The sequence below is a fragment of the Prionailurus viverrinus genome, chromosome B4, assembly GCF_022837055.1.
Source record: "Prionailurus viverrinus isolate Anna chromosome B4, UM_Priviv_1.0, whole genome shotgun sequence".
In the NCBI taxonomy this organism is placed as follows: domain Eukaryota; kingdom Metazoa; phylum Chordata; class Mammalia; order Carnivora; family Felidae; genus Prionailurus; species Prionailurus viverrinus.
The window spans coordinates 134089398-134104907 of record NC_062567.1 but is presented as its reverse complement, the minus strand read 5'-3'; the positions used below and the strand labels follow the sequence as shown (position 1 = coordinate 134104907).

The following is a 15510-nucleotide window of genomic DNA, read 5'->3' as shown; positions in this document are numbered from 1 at the left end:
GAGGTATGTTGCCCACCCGTGAAGCCTCTCCTGACTTCCCAGCTCCCACCTCCAAGGAGAGAGGCCCCCAGAGTTAGCTGAGTCCAGGAAGGTCTAGCCCACTGGTCTGCCCCCTGCTCGGTCTGGGAGTGGGGCAGGGCGGGCCTGAGCCTCGGTGCAAGTCTGGCTGCTGTTTCCCGGCCGCATTCCCTCAGCTTCTTTTTAGCAACTTGGGGGCACACCATCGGGTTTGCTGTACTATTTTACCCATTGTCCATCCCCGATCTCTGTTTCCCTAGCCTTCCACTTCCCGCTAGCACACCCTCTAATATATAGAGCCATCTCCCAGGCTGTCAGAATTTCATTCTAAAAAGACATGGTGATGCTTTGGGAGTGTTTTTAAATGTTTGCGTAAATGAAGCCAGGCAGTCAATAAACCCCATTGTTCTTTCGCTCCTCACTTCTGAGGCTCTGCGACCTTTCGCGAATGTCCCGTTGTGGCTACTCATCCATTCCACCGGGAGGGGGCAGGAGGGAGGGAGGGTCACCTACGCCTGCAGCCACGGGCAATGCTTCCGCCCACCTCCGTGTCTGCCACACGCCGGTGAACACATCACGTAATTTGCGGGGGGTATTTAATTTCACTCGTTGCCTGCTTGACTTACAGAACCACTCACTGGCCCCGTTTACAGGCTGTGGGCAAGTTTTCTTGGAAGCACTTTGTGGCCCTACCCGTGCCCAAGCTTCTCCAGGGCTCAGGGTCCACAACTGGGCGTAGACACGGTGATCCTGACCCACACGACTCTGTGAGGGTGACTGCAAAGAACGCTCGGCACAGTGCTTGGGCCTGCTGCCCCCGTTGCCACCCCACCCCCGGGCTGGGCCAGTCGATGGTGAGTCTGGGCCAGAGGAGCAGCGATCAGAGCAGAGAAGGCTGGTGCCCAAGCCCCTCCTATCACGCTGAAAGCCTGTAGCCCAGAGAGAGTGGGTAGTTTGGGCAAAGCCGCACCGCTGGCGGGGGCTGGCTCTGCCTGTGCCTGGGCCTTGAACTAGCACAGCTGCAGAGTTAAGTCTGGCTTGACCCCCAAGACCCCCCCCCCCGCCCCGTACAGCAGCGGTGTGGGGCGTCTCCGGAGTCCGCCCAGCGAGCTGGTACACCGGGGTCAAACCTGCCACACCCCTGAGGGCGGGGCATCGCGGCCCTGGAACCTCATTGGCTGGGGCGGCGGGCGACCCAGCCCGGGGCGGGGCAGGTGCACGGGGCGGGGCAGGTGCACGTAGGGCGGGGCCCCGGCTCCCGCCAGAGCTTTTCTTCGGAGCGACCTCTCCTCTCCAGCGCTGACTGTCCCCGTGCGGCGGCCCGGCCCGTCTCCGTCCCGACCCCAGCCCGGCGGCCCCGACCGCCATGCACTGTTACGAGGAGGAGGGCAGCTGGAGCCTGTCCTTCGCGGGCGCCGGCTTCCTGGGGCTCTACCACGTGGGTGTGACCAGCTGCCTCAGGGAGCGCGCCCCGCACCTCCTCCGGGGCGCCCGCCGCTTCTACGGCTCCTCGTCCGGGGCGCTCAACGCCATCAGCATCGTCTCGGGCAAGACCGTCGGTGCGCGGGGGACGGCGCGGGCGAGGAGCGCGGCGGGACGCTGGCTCCACGCGGGATGGAGGGCGCCGAGAGGGGCGTTTCGGGGCCTCGTGCCGGGCGCTGGGGCCTGCGCCCTTTGCATCCAGCATGCTCCCATCTAAGCCTTATGAGAACCCTGAGGACTCGGGGCTGTGGTTACCCTTGTTTCGCAGAGGACCGAGCAGAGCTGGGGATCCTGCTCCCGAGATCACAAGGTGGACGGAGCATTTGAACGCAGGGCTGGGCACAGAAGATCTGAGATGGAGAGGGGGAGACACCCGGGAAGGAGGTCAAGTCTTTGGGACGGACGTGGGCAGACCCCTGGGTGGCTGAGGACCCTCTCCTCCTGTCCCCCGCACCCGCAGATTTCTGCTGCTCCCATGTACTGGGCATGGTCAAGCAGGTGGAGCGCCTCAGCCTGGGTATCTTCCACCCTGCCTTCGCGCCCATCGAGCACATCAGACAGCAGCTGCAGGACTTACTGCCCACCGACATTCATGTCCTGGCCTCCCAGCGGCTGGGCATCTCGCTGACCCGCTGGCCCGATGGCCACAACATCATAGTCACCGACTTCGCGAACCGCAGGGAAGTCATCCAGGTGAGAGCAGGGGTGGGACCCGGGCCCTGGAGACAGGGGACTGGGCCCCATCTCCTACCAGGGACTTTCAGGTGCTTTCCAGGGACAGACACTCCTTGGGGGTGGGGTGACCTTAGCCTTGGGTTTGTTTACAAACAAGACAGTGGAGGTGCAGAGAGGAGCCACAGGGTGAGCGCGGAGTGCCCATGCTCCCGGCTTGCTTTGGGAAGGCCCCATGGCTGCACACAGAGAAGGGTATGGCTGGGGAGGGGGCAAAGTCAGGCTTCTGTGCTCAGGGCCCCTGAAGGGGCTGCTTTTCCAGAGGCGTGCCTGCCCACGATGGAAGAGGAAACAATCCAGTATTGTTATAAAACAGGAGGTTGTGACAGAGAGCCACAGGTCGGGGAGAGAGGCCGGCGACAGGCTGTGGGGGTGTTCAGGCGGGCTCAGTAGGGGTTGGGTCCCCGGGAGAGCTCAGGCAGGTAGGGAGGCAGGTCCCTACCCTGGAGGGCCTCAGCTCCCCCATCGCAGCTCTGCCTTCCCTTCCTGTTAGGGTCTGTGCCTTCCACCCAGACTGGGAGCCCTAATGCAGAACCTGCTTCACCTTGCTGACCGCAGCCCCCAGCCCCCAGCATGGGGACTGTTTCTGAGTCTGTGCCTCTGTGCTGATTGGAATTCGTCGTGTGTACAAGAGAGGGGCCAGTCCCTTGCTGTGTCTTGATGTCCACTGGCTCTTGATGTCACTGACACCTAAAGGGTGTCCCAATGTCTTTGCCTGTATGGCACATAGCACAGGACCTGGCACGTAATAGGTACTCAGTAAACATTAGCTGCTGTCACTGTTATCTGTGTGAACAAGGCTCCCACTTGCATTTCCAACTGGTTAGGGACAGGATGCCTTCTGCATTTCCCAGAGAGGGTTGGAGGCATATTTCCAAGGAGACCTCGAGACAAGGTTCCATGCTTGATGAGTTTGGTAAGCTCTACATCAGTGTTTCTCAACCAGAGGTGATTCTTTTGCCTCCCCATCCCACCCCCCAGTGACATCTGACAACGTTGGAGGCATTTTCGTTTATCACAGCTCTGTGTGGGGGGGCACAAAGTACTGACACTTCGTGGGTAGAGGCCAAGGATGCTGCTAAATATCCCACGGTGTTCAGGACAGCCCCCTCCCACCCCATCTCCCACTCACAAGGCAGAATTCTCGAGCCCCCAATGTCAATATGTTAAGCATCGTTTTCACTGCAGGATTTGTCAGAGCCTCTGCTGGGAAGGGCACAGAAAATCTGAGATGGAGAGGGGGAGGCACCCGGGAAGGAGGTCAAGTCTTTGGGACGGACGTGGGCAGACCCCCTGGGTGGCTGAGGACCCTCTCCTCCTGTCCCCCGCACCCGCAGATTTCTGCTGCTCCCATTTCCTGGGCATGGTCCTGGGCATGGGAAGAGTGGACACAGTGTTTCCCAAGTGGGTAAATAAGTCAGGGTTTCTTCTTCTTCTTTTTTAAATGTTTATTTATTTATTTTAAGAGAGAGGGAGAAAATTCCAAGCAGGCTCTATGCCATCAGCTCAGGGACTGACTTGGGGCTCCAACTCCTGAACCGTGAGATCATGACCTGAGCCAAAATCAACAGTCAGATGCTTAACTGACTGAGCCACCCAGGCGCCCCTTTTAAGGTTATTTATTTATTGAGAGAGAAGTGAGAGGGAGAGAGAGAGAGAGAGAGAGAGAAAGAACATGAGTGGGGGAGGGGCAGAGACAGAGAAAGAATCCCAAGCAGGCTTTGCACTGTCATCGTGGAGTCCGATGCGGGGCTCAAACTCACGAACCGCCGTGAGATCACGACCTGAGCTGAAACCAAGAGTCTTACGCTTAACCGGAAGTCAGGGTTTCTTCTTTGAGATGCCTCTGGCTGAATCGGTGTTCAGGGAGCACACCGTGGGAGGCATATCTAGATTGTTGGCGGAGAGTTCCTGCCCACTGGGTGAAGGGGAAATGGGTACTTGGTGCCTCTGTTTGTCCCTGGGGGAAAGGGAAGTCCCAGCAGCAGTTTCGAGTGAGCAAGGACCCATCGGCAGGAAGACGAGGGTGGGTGTCATGACAGGCTTGCCTTCAAGTGCCTTCTTGACCTTGAGAACCCAGCTGGGACGTGACACCTCTCTGGGCCCCATTTCCCTTCCCTGAGCACAAAACTCATGCCGCGTACTTCGCAGGCTGCTCTGCCCCGAGCAGGTTCCCAACAGCAGGAGTGTGAACAATTGTGTTTCCACTTACTCGTCTTCCCAGGCTCTGGTCTGTACTTTATACATTCCTTTCTACTGTGGGACGATCCCCCCCGAATTCAGAGGGGAGGTAAGTGCACTTGGGGGGCTTGATGACTGAGTCCCCGCCCCGTGCTCTGGGTGGCCCAGTGTTCCTAGCGCTGACAGCCGTGTGGGGGGAGGGAACCCGTGCCTCTTGAGCACCTGCTGCGTGCCAGCCCTCCACCCCAGATTCCCTGCTCCTGGGGGGCGGTGCTCAGAACATCCTGGGCTCGGGTGGACCCAGTGGCTCCGGGGCAGCTGGAGGTCACCGGCTGCAGCCCATTTCTGGCCGGTGGCTCCATGGCGGTATGGGGAGAGGGCAGGCATCCTGAGCAGACAGCCCACACGAATTGCAGCGCTACTTTGACGGGGGCCTGAGCAACAACCTGCCCTTCGCGGACTCTCCCTCCACCATCACCGTGTCCCCTTTCCACGGGACAGTGGACATCTGCCCCCAGAGCACCTCGGCCAGCATTCACGAGCTGAACACCTTCAATGCGAGTTTCCAGATATCCACCAAGAACTTCTTCCTGGGGTTTGCCTCCCTCATATCCCCCAGCCCTGAGGTAGGTCTGGCCCCGGCACCCGCCTGGAAGGTATAAGAGGCTTGGCCATGATCAAGGGTCCTCTGAGTCAGACTGTGTCCCCACACCCTCCCCGCCACCTCAGGGAAGTTAGGATACACGTCCCGAGTCTTACGTCCGAGCCCTCGGGGCTCAGGTGGTGCCCATACTCTCCTTCCCCTGCCCGAGCAAGTCTTGAGTTGGGACTGGGCCCATATCAAGGCATGCTAAGGCCAACTCTCCCGAGCATGGGGTTGAGCCAGGCCTCTGTGGATACTTCCCTGGGTCAGGCTCTGTGAGAAGGTACTGTTATCATCTCCTTTCTCAGGGGGGGACACCAAGGCTCAGAGAGGTTAAGCAACCTGTTCAGAGTCACACAGCCCAGAAGCAGCAAAGCCAGGTTCCAAATCCTCAGCTAGCCCAGACCCGTGCTCTGAACCGCCACCACCCTAGACTGTGGCCAGATTGACCATCCCCGTGGAGGCGAGGCAGAAACACAGACAAAGGTGGACAACAGACTTACATTTCCTGCTTTTTTTCCCCCCGGTATTTTGGGAAAATGGGGAATTTGACAGCAAATGGTTTATCCCCATAACACACCCAACCGTGCCTTGGCCTCCCCTGTTCCTTCAGACGTGTTTTGGTTCTGTCGTGTTTTATTTTGTTTTGTTTTTTACTTTAAGTAAACTCCGTGCCACACCAGGGGCTCGAACTCAGCCCCGAGATTAAGAGCCACACGCTCTACTGACTGAGCCAGCCAGGCACCTCGGTTCTGTCGTGTTTTCTAATCTATGACACAAGTTCATGTTCCCGTCCTCTCATCTCCCCTATACCTGTGGGGTGGGCAAAAAATCTCAGCCCCATCTTACAGTCAAGGAAAAGCTAAAGCTCTCAGAAAGGTGGCGTGGCCATTCCAAGGCCCCATAGCGTGGGAAGGTGGAGCTCCCTTCGGGCCCGATAGGTGCCTTTTCCCCACTAGGGGAGCTCTGATTGAGACAGGCAGGTGTGGGCCCCCAGTTTCCTCTGCCGTCTCAGGCTGGTTCTGGAAATAAACACCAAAGGACCATGCATTGACCAACAGGGAACCAGACGATGTCCCAGGCATCCTGACCTGGGCCGAGTTATCCCATTTTCCAGAGGAGGGAACTGAGACCAGAGAGAGGAGAGTCTGGAGCAGGAGCCCCCCCTTCCCGCCAAGGAGTCTTAGAGGAGGGAGGTGACACGGGGTCATGGGGAGGGAAGCAGCTTGAACAGATCGCAGATCTTCAACTGGAAGCAGTCCCCGCCCAGCAGTGGGGGCCTTGAACCCTGCTGAGGGGCCTCTTGGGAGCGTGGGCTGGGCAGGGATTGCTTCCAGTTGAAGACGGGTCTCTGGCCTACGAACTGCCAGCTCGAGGGGCGGGTCTGGGCCTTCCTCATCCCACCCTGACCTGTGTGTTGGCAGATGGTAGCTGACAATTGCAGACAAGGCTACCTGGACGCCCTCAGGTTCCTGGAGAGACGCGGTAGGTGGCCGGGCATCCTGCTTCCCCGGGGTCCCAAGTGGACCTTGCTTTTCAGGTGTTTGAGTTTTTCGGGACCTCAGCTCACTTATTCTCTTCCTCAGCATCTACTCTGTGCCTGGCCTGAGCTGGATGCTGGGGACCCAGAGAGGATCACACATGTGCCCTGCTCTTGAACTGTTCTTAGTCCAGGGTGGGGGAACAGACCAAGAGAGAGACGTCTCCCCACGGAGATGGAGGGATGCTTACGCCTACGGTGTCAGAGGGGACACTGACCCGGCCTGGGGGGTGGGCAAGGAGGGCTTCCTGGAGGCGGTGGCAACAGATAAGCTGGGTTTTGACTAGTTATGAAAAATACGGAAAGGTTGGAGACAGAAAGGAAGAGGGCGGATGAGCAAAGGAACAGGGCCCAGCACCTTCAGTGAACACAGCTCAGTTTGGCTGCAGGAGTGTGTGTGTGTGTGTGTGTGTGTGTGTTCATGCGGGAGGGGTGGGCCAGAGAGGTCTTCCCAGTTGGAGAGCTCGATTGTCCTCCCACAGGACACTGCTTTTTTTTTTTTAATGTTTATTTTATTTTTGAGACAGAGAGAGACAGACCATGAACGGGGGAGGGGCAGAGAGAGAGGGAGACACAGAATCCGAAGCAGGCTCCAGGCTCCGAGCTGTCGGCACAGAGCCCGATGCAGGCCTCGAACTCACAGACTGTGAGATCATAACCTGAGCCGAAGTCGGACGCTTCACCGACTGAGCCACCCAGGCGTCCCAAGAGCACTGCTCTTCAAAGGGGTAGTTCTGAGATTTGAGCCCAGGCTGTCCGGCTCCAGACCCCAAGTCCTTTACCCTCCACACTACAGCCCCAAACACAGAGCAGCAGGAAGAATCTGCTGAGCGCTTAAAATGTGCCCAGATCTGGGCTTGAGCTTTAGGTATTTGTCTCGTTCAATTCTCAGAACAACCCCATAAAGCAGACTGGAATTTTCTCCTTTGTCAAAGAGGAAACCGAAGCGTTGAGCACCTAGACCACATAGCTAGCAGGTGTTGGCATTAGGATTTGAACCTTGGACCGGTTCGTCATGGTCTGGGATCTGATTAACCACTAGAAAGTGCATGGGAAATGGAGCAGAGAAGGGCCAGGGGAGAGCAGGAAGAGGTCGTTCAGGATGAGCCGCGGGTCCATTCGGCAGCGAGCAGGTCCCCAGAGCTGGGTTTGGGGATTGAGAGGTGCAGGTGGCGTGGAGGGCCAGGGGAGTCACTGTCGCCAGGGAGCTCCAGATGTGCTGACCTGTCGTGTCCCTCTTCTCTGCTGACCCAGGACTTACCAAGGAACCAGTGCTTTGCATGCTGGTGTCTAAGGAGCCCCCAGCCCCCGCGAATGGGACCCAGGACACCGACCATGACGGTGGCCAGAAGGGGGGCCTGTCTGTCAACTGGTCAGTGCCCAACGTGCTGGTCAAGGACGTGCCCGACTTCGAGCGGCTCTCACCAGAGCTGGAGGCTGGTACTGCCCTTCCTTCATGCCCTTGCTCACCTACCACGTGCCCTGCGCACAGGGGCCTGGGGGCAGGGACCCTACCCTGAAGGGCCTCGCGGCCTGGAAGAGGACAGGACTCATTTACTGAGCGTCTCCCGAGTGCCAAGTGTGATGCCAAGGCCTTTTTACCTGTTGTGTCACTCACTCCGCTCCACAACCGTGCGCCCTGGTGTTTTTCTTTTTTAAAAAAAATTTTTTTAACGTTTATTTATTTTTGAGACAGAGAGAGACAGAGCATGAACAGGGGAGGGGCAGAGAGAGAGGGAGACACAGAATCTGAAACAGGCCCCAGGCTCTGAGCTGTCAGCACGGAGCCCGACGCGGGGCTTGAACTCACGGACGGCGAGATCGTGACCTGAGCCGAAGTCGGACGCTTAACCGACCGAGCCACCCAGGCGCCCCAACCCTGGTGTTTTTCTTACCCCGTTCCACTGATGAGGAAACTGAAGCTCAGAGAGGCGGTTGGGAGATTCACACCCAAATCCGTGCCTCAGAAAGCCAGGTCTTTGCCCACTGCCCAGGGGAAGCGCAGGAAGTCCTGAGGGACCTAAGAGAATCACACACAGAGGGTTCTGGACTCTCCACACATGGTGATGGGCTCCTCTCACCCTCCCAACAATGCCACGAGGATGACACTGAATTGTCCCCATCGTACGGAAACCGTTGCACAGAGAGGTTAAGTGACTTGTCCAAAGTCATACAGCTAACAAACTGCCAGAGCAGCGAACCATTCTGCTGTGAACCATTTAGTCTGCTCTCCTGCTTAGTGACCCCAGAGTCACAACTGCCACAACAGCAGAGGCCAGGCATGTGTAATGGTGGCGGGGACGTGGGTTTGAACAGCATCTAAGTGAGACTTGGAAGGAGGCGTGGTGGCCAGGCAAAAGGGGGCAGACGAGTGGCCAGGCAGAAGGTACAGCATGTGCAAATGTCCTGGGTTTGGTGGGGGCAGCTGGAGGCCCCTGTGGCCACAGCATTGTGGTTGAGGGGCAGGGGAGCAGAGGCTGGGAGGGTCAGGCAGGTGGCTTTGAAACTGCAGGAGGAGAGAGATGGGGAGCCACTGCAGGGGTGGGGGGTGCTTACAGAGGGCACCCCCTCCTTTTCAGAGTTGAGTACTTCTCTGAACTCTAGATCCTGTGTTCACTGCACCTAGCTGGGGTGGGACGGGCTACGGGCGGGGGTGGGGAGGCTGGAAGCAGAGACGATGGTGGTTGAGGTCAGAGCAAGGACAATGTGGGTGGGCGAGGGGACGCAGCCTCCTCCTGCGCCGGAGACCAGACGGGCGTGCGGAAATGGGTCTGGATCTGTGCTGAGCCCCTGAGGTCCAAGCTTGGAGCTCTGGGACCAAGGCAGCATCCCTGCCGCCACGTGGGGGCACCAGAGAGCCGCCTCCGGGATGGGGCGTCACAGCCAGCACGCCCCTGGGACTGAGCTGGCCAACCCTTGACGGACATTCCCTAATCCTCTCCTGCCTGCCTGGGAGGGAGATCCTTTTCAGAGGAGGTAGCCTCCGCTCAGGGAAGGGAAGGGACCCGTCCTGGGGCACGCGGCAGGTAAACGAGCAGCTGGGTCTTTGTGCCGTGCTGTCTGTGACCCCTCCAAGTGGCCGTCTCTAGACGGCCATCTAGAGATGGAAAGAGCTCGGGGAGCCTGGCAGGCCTTGGGTCCACCCTGGGCCTGCCTCTTCCTGGGATGGTCTTTGGGCAGGTCACTTCTCCACTCTGAACCTCAGTCTCCTCATCTGGGACAGGGGCACGCCCTGCCAACATCAGGGACACTGATGCGAGAGCACGACCTGAGTGCCTCGCCCCCTGCCGGCTCCTGCGAGGGGCTTGATCAGGCGTGCCGGTTTTTTTTTTTTTTTTTCCCCTCTGCAGATGGAGGGCGGGGGGCAGGCGCAGTTTGCAGACTGTGTGAGGTGGACAGGGGTTCAGGCCACCTTCCCTAAGGGTGATGGTGGACGGGGGGCTGGCTGGAGGGCTGGCTGGTCACGCCACGGCTTCTCTCGTAGCACTGAAGAAAGCATGTATGAGGGACACCAGCCCCTGGGCCCAATTCTGTCGGTCAGGGCCCGGGCGGGCCCTGACCTACTTCCTACTGCCCTGGACGCTACCCTTCGAGTATGTTTACTTCCGGAGCAGAAGGTGAGGCCCAGCCAGGGCTCCTGGGAGGGGCCTGGCTTGTCCCGGATTGTGGCGGGAGGGGCAGCCGGCGCGCCGGGTGGGCGGGGCCTGGCTGGCCTCCCCTGCTGCTCAGTCTTGGTCACACAGCCCAGCGGAGTCTCGGTGGTCTCCCCCTGCGAGACGGGACCACTGGGGAGATGGTGTAGCAGCTGTGACCGACTGATCAGAAATGGGGCCCCCGGGTCAGCATCCTGGCCGCTCGCCTGTCTCTAGGCCCTTTGGCCCTTCGCTCTACCTGTTAGAGCCTCAGAGAAAATGCACTATGTCTGGGGAAATGACTCCGGGGGGGGGGGGGGGGGTGGGGGTGGGTCTGGCTCAGATTAGCTGTGTGGCCTGGGACAGGTGTCTTGACCTCTCTGGGCCTCAGTTCCTTTTCTGTAAAACAAAGCCCATGGAGTGCCTGGGTGGCATCCAGCTTCAGCTCAGGTCGTGATCTCACGGTTCGTGGGTTCGAGCCTTGCGTCGGGTTCTGTGCTGACAGCTCGGAGCCTGGAGCCTGCTTCGGATTCTGTGTCTCCCTCTCTCTCTGCCGCTTTCTGTTAATGCTCTCTCTCTGTCTCTCTCTGTCTCCCAAAAATAAACATAAAAAAACAAAAAAAACCAAGGCCCTTCCAGGACAGACTGGTTGTGGTTAAGCCCTCTCTAACCATTTTAACTTTGCTGACTAATGGATCACTCTGCATTTCTGGTTTATTCATTCCACCAGTAGTTATTGAGGGCCTGGCCAGGGCTTGGCTGGGGATAGGGAGGCAGCCCTGACTCAGATCTAGCCCCTCACCCTGTGGAGCTCGCAGCCCATGAACCATCACACCTCTGTGCAATCACACCTCTGTCCAGAGATACCTAGAGAGGTCTATCCTGGCTGTGTTTCCTAAAAGAGGTCTACACTGCCTGTGAACTGAGACAGCTCACACTAGGGGCAATCTGGTCAGGGAAGGCTGCCTAAGGGAAGTAACTTTTGAGTCCTAATCTGAAGGCTGGGTCCACCAGGCAAAGAGGGAAGGGCAAAGCATTCAGACGGACGGAACAACATATGCAAAGGTCCTGGGGCAGAAGGCAGAGGAAGTAAGGCTCTTTGGAGGCCAGTGTGGCTGGAACCAAAAGGTGGGGTGCTGTACAAGACGGGGCTGGTGGTGAGGTGGTGTGGCGGTGGCTGGCAGGGGCTAGACATGCGGGGCTCTATAGCCAAGTGAGGACTGTGGTTTTCATCCTAACAGTGGTGGGAACACAGTGAAGCGTTTCAGTAGGGAAGTGTCACGGGGAGAACTGCATTTAAAAAAAAATTCTTTATTCTCTAAGAGGTCTATGACCATGGGCCACTGGATCAGCCCTGATGCTGAAATTGCCAGTGGCCCAAAGCCAGGAGAGAGCTTTCTGCTGACTCAGATTCTCCTCGTGCTGAGCTGTTAGGTTGAAACCACAGGCTGAAGTCAAAAAGGATAAAAGCAAAGTCTAACCTTTTCAGCCAAAAACAAAAAACAGAAGTCCAGATAGGAGCACTGATGGGAAAACTTGTTCAGACCACAGGGAAGTTCTTCCTTAGCATTCTCTGTAACCTACATGCACATGCAGGTTGCAATAATAGAGGCAGAAGGTCCAGAACAAGGGAGGTGATGGTCTACTTATGTTTTGCTTCTCATACGACACCCTGTGGAGCGCCAGTTCAAGGCCCTGGTTTAGAAGCTCTGCTAAAGGCGGCACGTTGGGAGTGAGGCCCTGCAGTGTCCCGTGAGTCTGGGAAGGTGCCCAGCCAGGCACGCGCTCAGCCATAATGGGATGAGCTGGCCCTCTGCTGAGCCGGCACATGGGGAGCCACGGGAGGGTTTGGGCTATGATCAGATGTATGTTTCAGGAAAGTCACTGGTGCTAAGAGGAGAGTGGATGGAGGGCTGTGGAGGAAGGAGGGCAGGTCTGGGGAGGAGAGGGTGGGGCAGAGATATGAAGGAGGTTAGGGACTCTAGGCCAGGTGACGGTCCTCTTTAGGCGGGTGAGGAAACTGAGGCCCGGAGAGGTTCCCTGACCTGCCCAGGGCACACAGCTGATGAGCAGGGCGGCCGGGCCACAACCCCGAGCCGGCCTGACCCCAGAGCCCCGCCCTTTCCCGCTTGGGCTTCCCGTGGAGTCGCTACCCGGCTCTGTGGCGGGGCCGATACCGCGGGGGCTTCTCACCCCCTATTTCACTTCCTTTGGGCCTGGGGCCTCGGGTGCAGGGAGGCACCCGGCTCTGCCCCGGGCCCGCGGGGAGGGGGGGGCTCTGCTGGGCCGCACGCTCGGGCTCAGCTGTTTGCTGCCCTTTCCTCCAGGCTGGTGGCATGGCTTCCGGATGTGCCGGCCGACTTGGGGTGGATACAGGGTGAGCTGCAGAGCTTGGGCCTCCGGATCTGCTCCAGGTCGAAGGACCAGCTCCGCAGGCTGTTCAGGTGAGGTTGGCGGATGGGCCTGGGGCGGAGGGGGAGCCGGGTCCCTGGCGGAGAAAGGCTGTTTGTCTGGATCCCGGACAGGCAGGGCGGCACACCTTCCGCGTCCTTCTCCCCGTGCTCCCGCGCGGTCCCTGGCGCCTGTGTTCGGTCACCGCCGTGGGTCAGACCTGTGCTGGGCCTGGATGGAGGAGCTGACCGGCCACACCGGTCGGCCTGCTGGACCTGCTCACAGAGGCAGGGTCCAGGCTCACGGGCCGAGTGGCTTCCCCTGCTCTGCCAGATCCCAGCCAGCCCTTCCGACAGCCTTCCAGATGTCCCTCCAGGTCCTGTGCGGGGTCTGGGTTGGGGCTGCTGTCTCTCAGCCTGCCTCCCTACTGGCTGGAGACCCTGATGTCCTCCCACCCCACCCGACAGACACTTGTTGGGCCATGCCAGGAACCCCAGTGTGGCCGGAATGAGGGGCTCGGGGCCTTCCTCATGGCAGCATCTGGGGGCAGAGGGACTTCGCTGGATGCGAGGGCTGCCCCCCCCCCCCCCCCCAACGGCTTCCCCCTGCCCTTCGTCCAGTCCCAGGCTCTGAAAGCTTGCATTCACCGCCTTCTGCTTCCTCCGCAGCCTGCCGGTCACCAGCCCCCTCCAGCCTGGGGCACCTCCTCCTGTGGACCCGGCCAAGGAGCCCAGACCTCCCCATCAGGCCTGAGGGGCACAAAGAGAGCCAGACCAGTGACTGGCCTCCCCTGACCCTTGCCCTGGCCCTGATCCTGTGCCCACATCTGCTTCCAGTCCTTGAGTCCTGACTCGTCTCCCAGAGCTTAGAGCCCAACCCTCGGCCCAGGGCCAGCACTGGAATTGTCTGCCGAGTGGACGATGGAGGGGACAGCCTCCCTTTCCTCTCAGACTCTGGTCCCTGACTGGGCGGGTGGGGTGACCCCCAGGAACCAGAGGAAGTCCCACCAGCCCCTCTGGAGCCCCTGCTCCTTGGAGCCAGCTCCCTGGGGCCCAAAGACTCCTTTTTTGGGAGAGGCCCAGCCCGTTGGTATGTCCCTGGGTCACTGTATCCAGGTCACCCTGCCCCTGTCTCATCAGAGGGAAAAAGGAAGGCAGGAGCTGAGACACCCATCTTGGTTCCGGAATTTCCGTGTCAAGGGGCTCGGGGGCAGCATGGGCTGGGAAGCAGGATTCGGGGTGTTGCTGAGCTGTTTGAAGGGCGCCTTACAGGAAATGGAGAAAATGCCATATGCTCATACCGGAGATTGGAAGGCAAATGGAAATGATGGGATCCTTTCTCTGACCTCCTTTGTCCAGGGTAACCCCCATGGCCTGCCTCATTCCAGGAACCTTGATCTCTGATGATTTCCTACTGGGTCCATACAGCGGGAGCCCCCACAACCAGGAGACAGGAAGGTGCAGGGGAGAGAGGGGTTACAGTCTTCTTAGAATCCCACCTCTGTGTGTCCTGTTGGGGTGCCCAAGGGCCCCTGGCTGCCAGCACTGTGGCACTATCCCCTTGTTGCTTGAGAAGTCTCATGGCGGAGCTGTGCCTCCACACACCCCACTCCCGGGCCCCTTTCTCTCTCGGGCAGAGAGTAGAGAGTGGAGAAATGGAGGCATGAGCTAGAGAAAAAGGAGGCAAAGGAATAAATCTGAAGAAAAGAGATCACGAACCATTCATGCATCCGTTCGTTCACCCATTTGATTTATACTTAATGGGTTGTAGGCTCTGGGGTCACAGCCGCGAACGCAACTTGCATTCTGGTGTGGGTGCAGGAGCACCTGCTAAACAGCCAACAGAAGAATGTGCAGATAAGATCATCTGAGGAGCGGCAGTGCTGTGAAGAGAGGGACAAGACGGGATGGAAATGGTGGCAGGTTGGGGTGGGAGTGACATCGCATCAGTGGTCCAGGAAGACGTCTCCGAGAAGATGGCGTCGGGGGGTGAGGCCTCAGACCTGCGGCAGAGAGCGGAAGGGAAGAGCTTTGCCAGCGGAGGGAACGGCAAGTGCAAAGGCCCCGAGGTTGAAGTGAGGTCGGTGTGTCTCAGCCACAGAAAGCAGCCAGTGTCCCTGGAGCTGCGTGAGTGACAGGGTGCGCAGGTGGAGGGTAGGCAGAGGCTGGGTCACAGAGGGCACTGTCCGTGTGATCAGGACTTTGGATTTGGGCAGTCCCTGGAAGGTTGAGAGCAGGGAAGCAGATAGGTGAGGGTAGAGGGGGTGAGTGGAGCACTGGAGGGCCTGGGGTGGGGGTGGGGGTTGAAAGGGAGAGAAGAGGCCCAGAGAGTTAGGATATGTAGGAGGACCCACCTCCCCACTCATCCCCAGGATCCACTGAGGCTGGGTGGGCTTCTGTCCCCTCTTGCTGTCACTTGGGTGGGGACAGGCACAGATATTGTCCCCTGCAGCAGGAAGGGTCCTGTCCTACCTCGAGTCAAGTGATCTTTAAGCTCCACGGATTCTCTCTGCACAGAGCTGGGATGCCTTGTGTCCACTCCCAGGTGCGGGGCTTGGGATTTCTGGAGAGGGGACGACTGGCCCCCTGGGTCTCCAGGTTGAGAATCTAGAGGCTCAGGAGGCCTCTGAGAATATTCCTGCCCCCCTGTTCTCTGTCCTCCATCTCCAGGAGGACAAACACACCTCCCTTTATCACCCCCTCTCTCATAGGTGCTTTGGGGCTTGCCCCGCGGCCATCTCTGCTCCCATAGCTTTGTTTTGTGTCTTAGATGGAGAAAGGTCCTTGGCTGCTCCCACCTTCCTCTCCATCATCCTTCTGAGCAGCATGTTGCTAGGTGTTTGTAGCTTACATGGTTGAATATCGCAATTGCTGATAATGCTCTGCTTCGAA

The 15510-nt window shown here is 58.8% G+C and overlaps 1 protein-coding gene across 2 annotated transcripts; it reads left to right on the top strand.

Moving 5' to 3' along the window:
• The first annotated feature begins 1290 nt into the window (after positions 1 to 1290).
• On the top strand, positions 1291 to 14298 carry PNPLA5 (patatin like phospholipase domain containing 5). 2 transcript variants are annotated; one of them, XM_047864843.1, is made up of 9 exons: positions 1291 to 1577; positions 1961 to 2193; positions 4457 to 4522; positions 4830 to 5039; positions 6481 to 6541; positions 7851 to 8036; positions 10081 to 10213; positions 12556 to 12672; positions 13288 to 14298. In XM_047864843.1, the coding sequence occupies exons 1-9, from the start codon at positions 1385 to 1387 to the stop codon at positions 13370 to 13372; spliced, it is 1284 nt and encodes a 427-aa protein (XP_047720799.1). In that variant the 5' UTR covers positions 1291 to 1384; the 3' UTR covers positions 13373 to 14298. The 2 variants fall into 2 exon arrangements, with proteins under 2 accessions (XP_047720799.1, XP_047720800.1); XM_047864844.1 differs by lacking the exon at positions 1291 to 1577 and adding an exon at positions 1625 to 1810.
• The last annotated feature ends 1212 nt before the right edge of the window (positions 14299 to 15510 follow it).

Coding starts and splice junctions, on each gene's coding strand:
- PNPLA5 (XM_047864843.1), top strand. CDS start 1,385: ATGCACTGTTACGAGGAGGAGGGCAGCTGGAGCCTGTCCTTCGCGGGC. Junction 1,578..1,960: donor CGTCTCGGGCAAGACCGTCG/GTGCGCGGGGGA, acceptor CCGCACCCGCAG/ATTTCTGCTGCTCCCATGTA. Junction 5,040..6,480: donor TCATATCCCCCAGCCCTGAG/GTAGGTCTGGCC, acceptor GTGTGTTGGCAG/ATGGTAGCTGACAATTGCAG.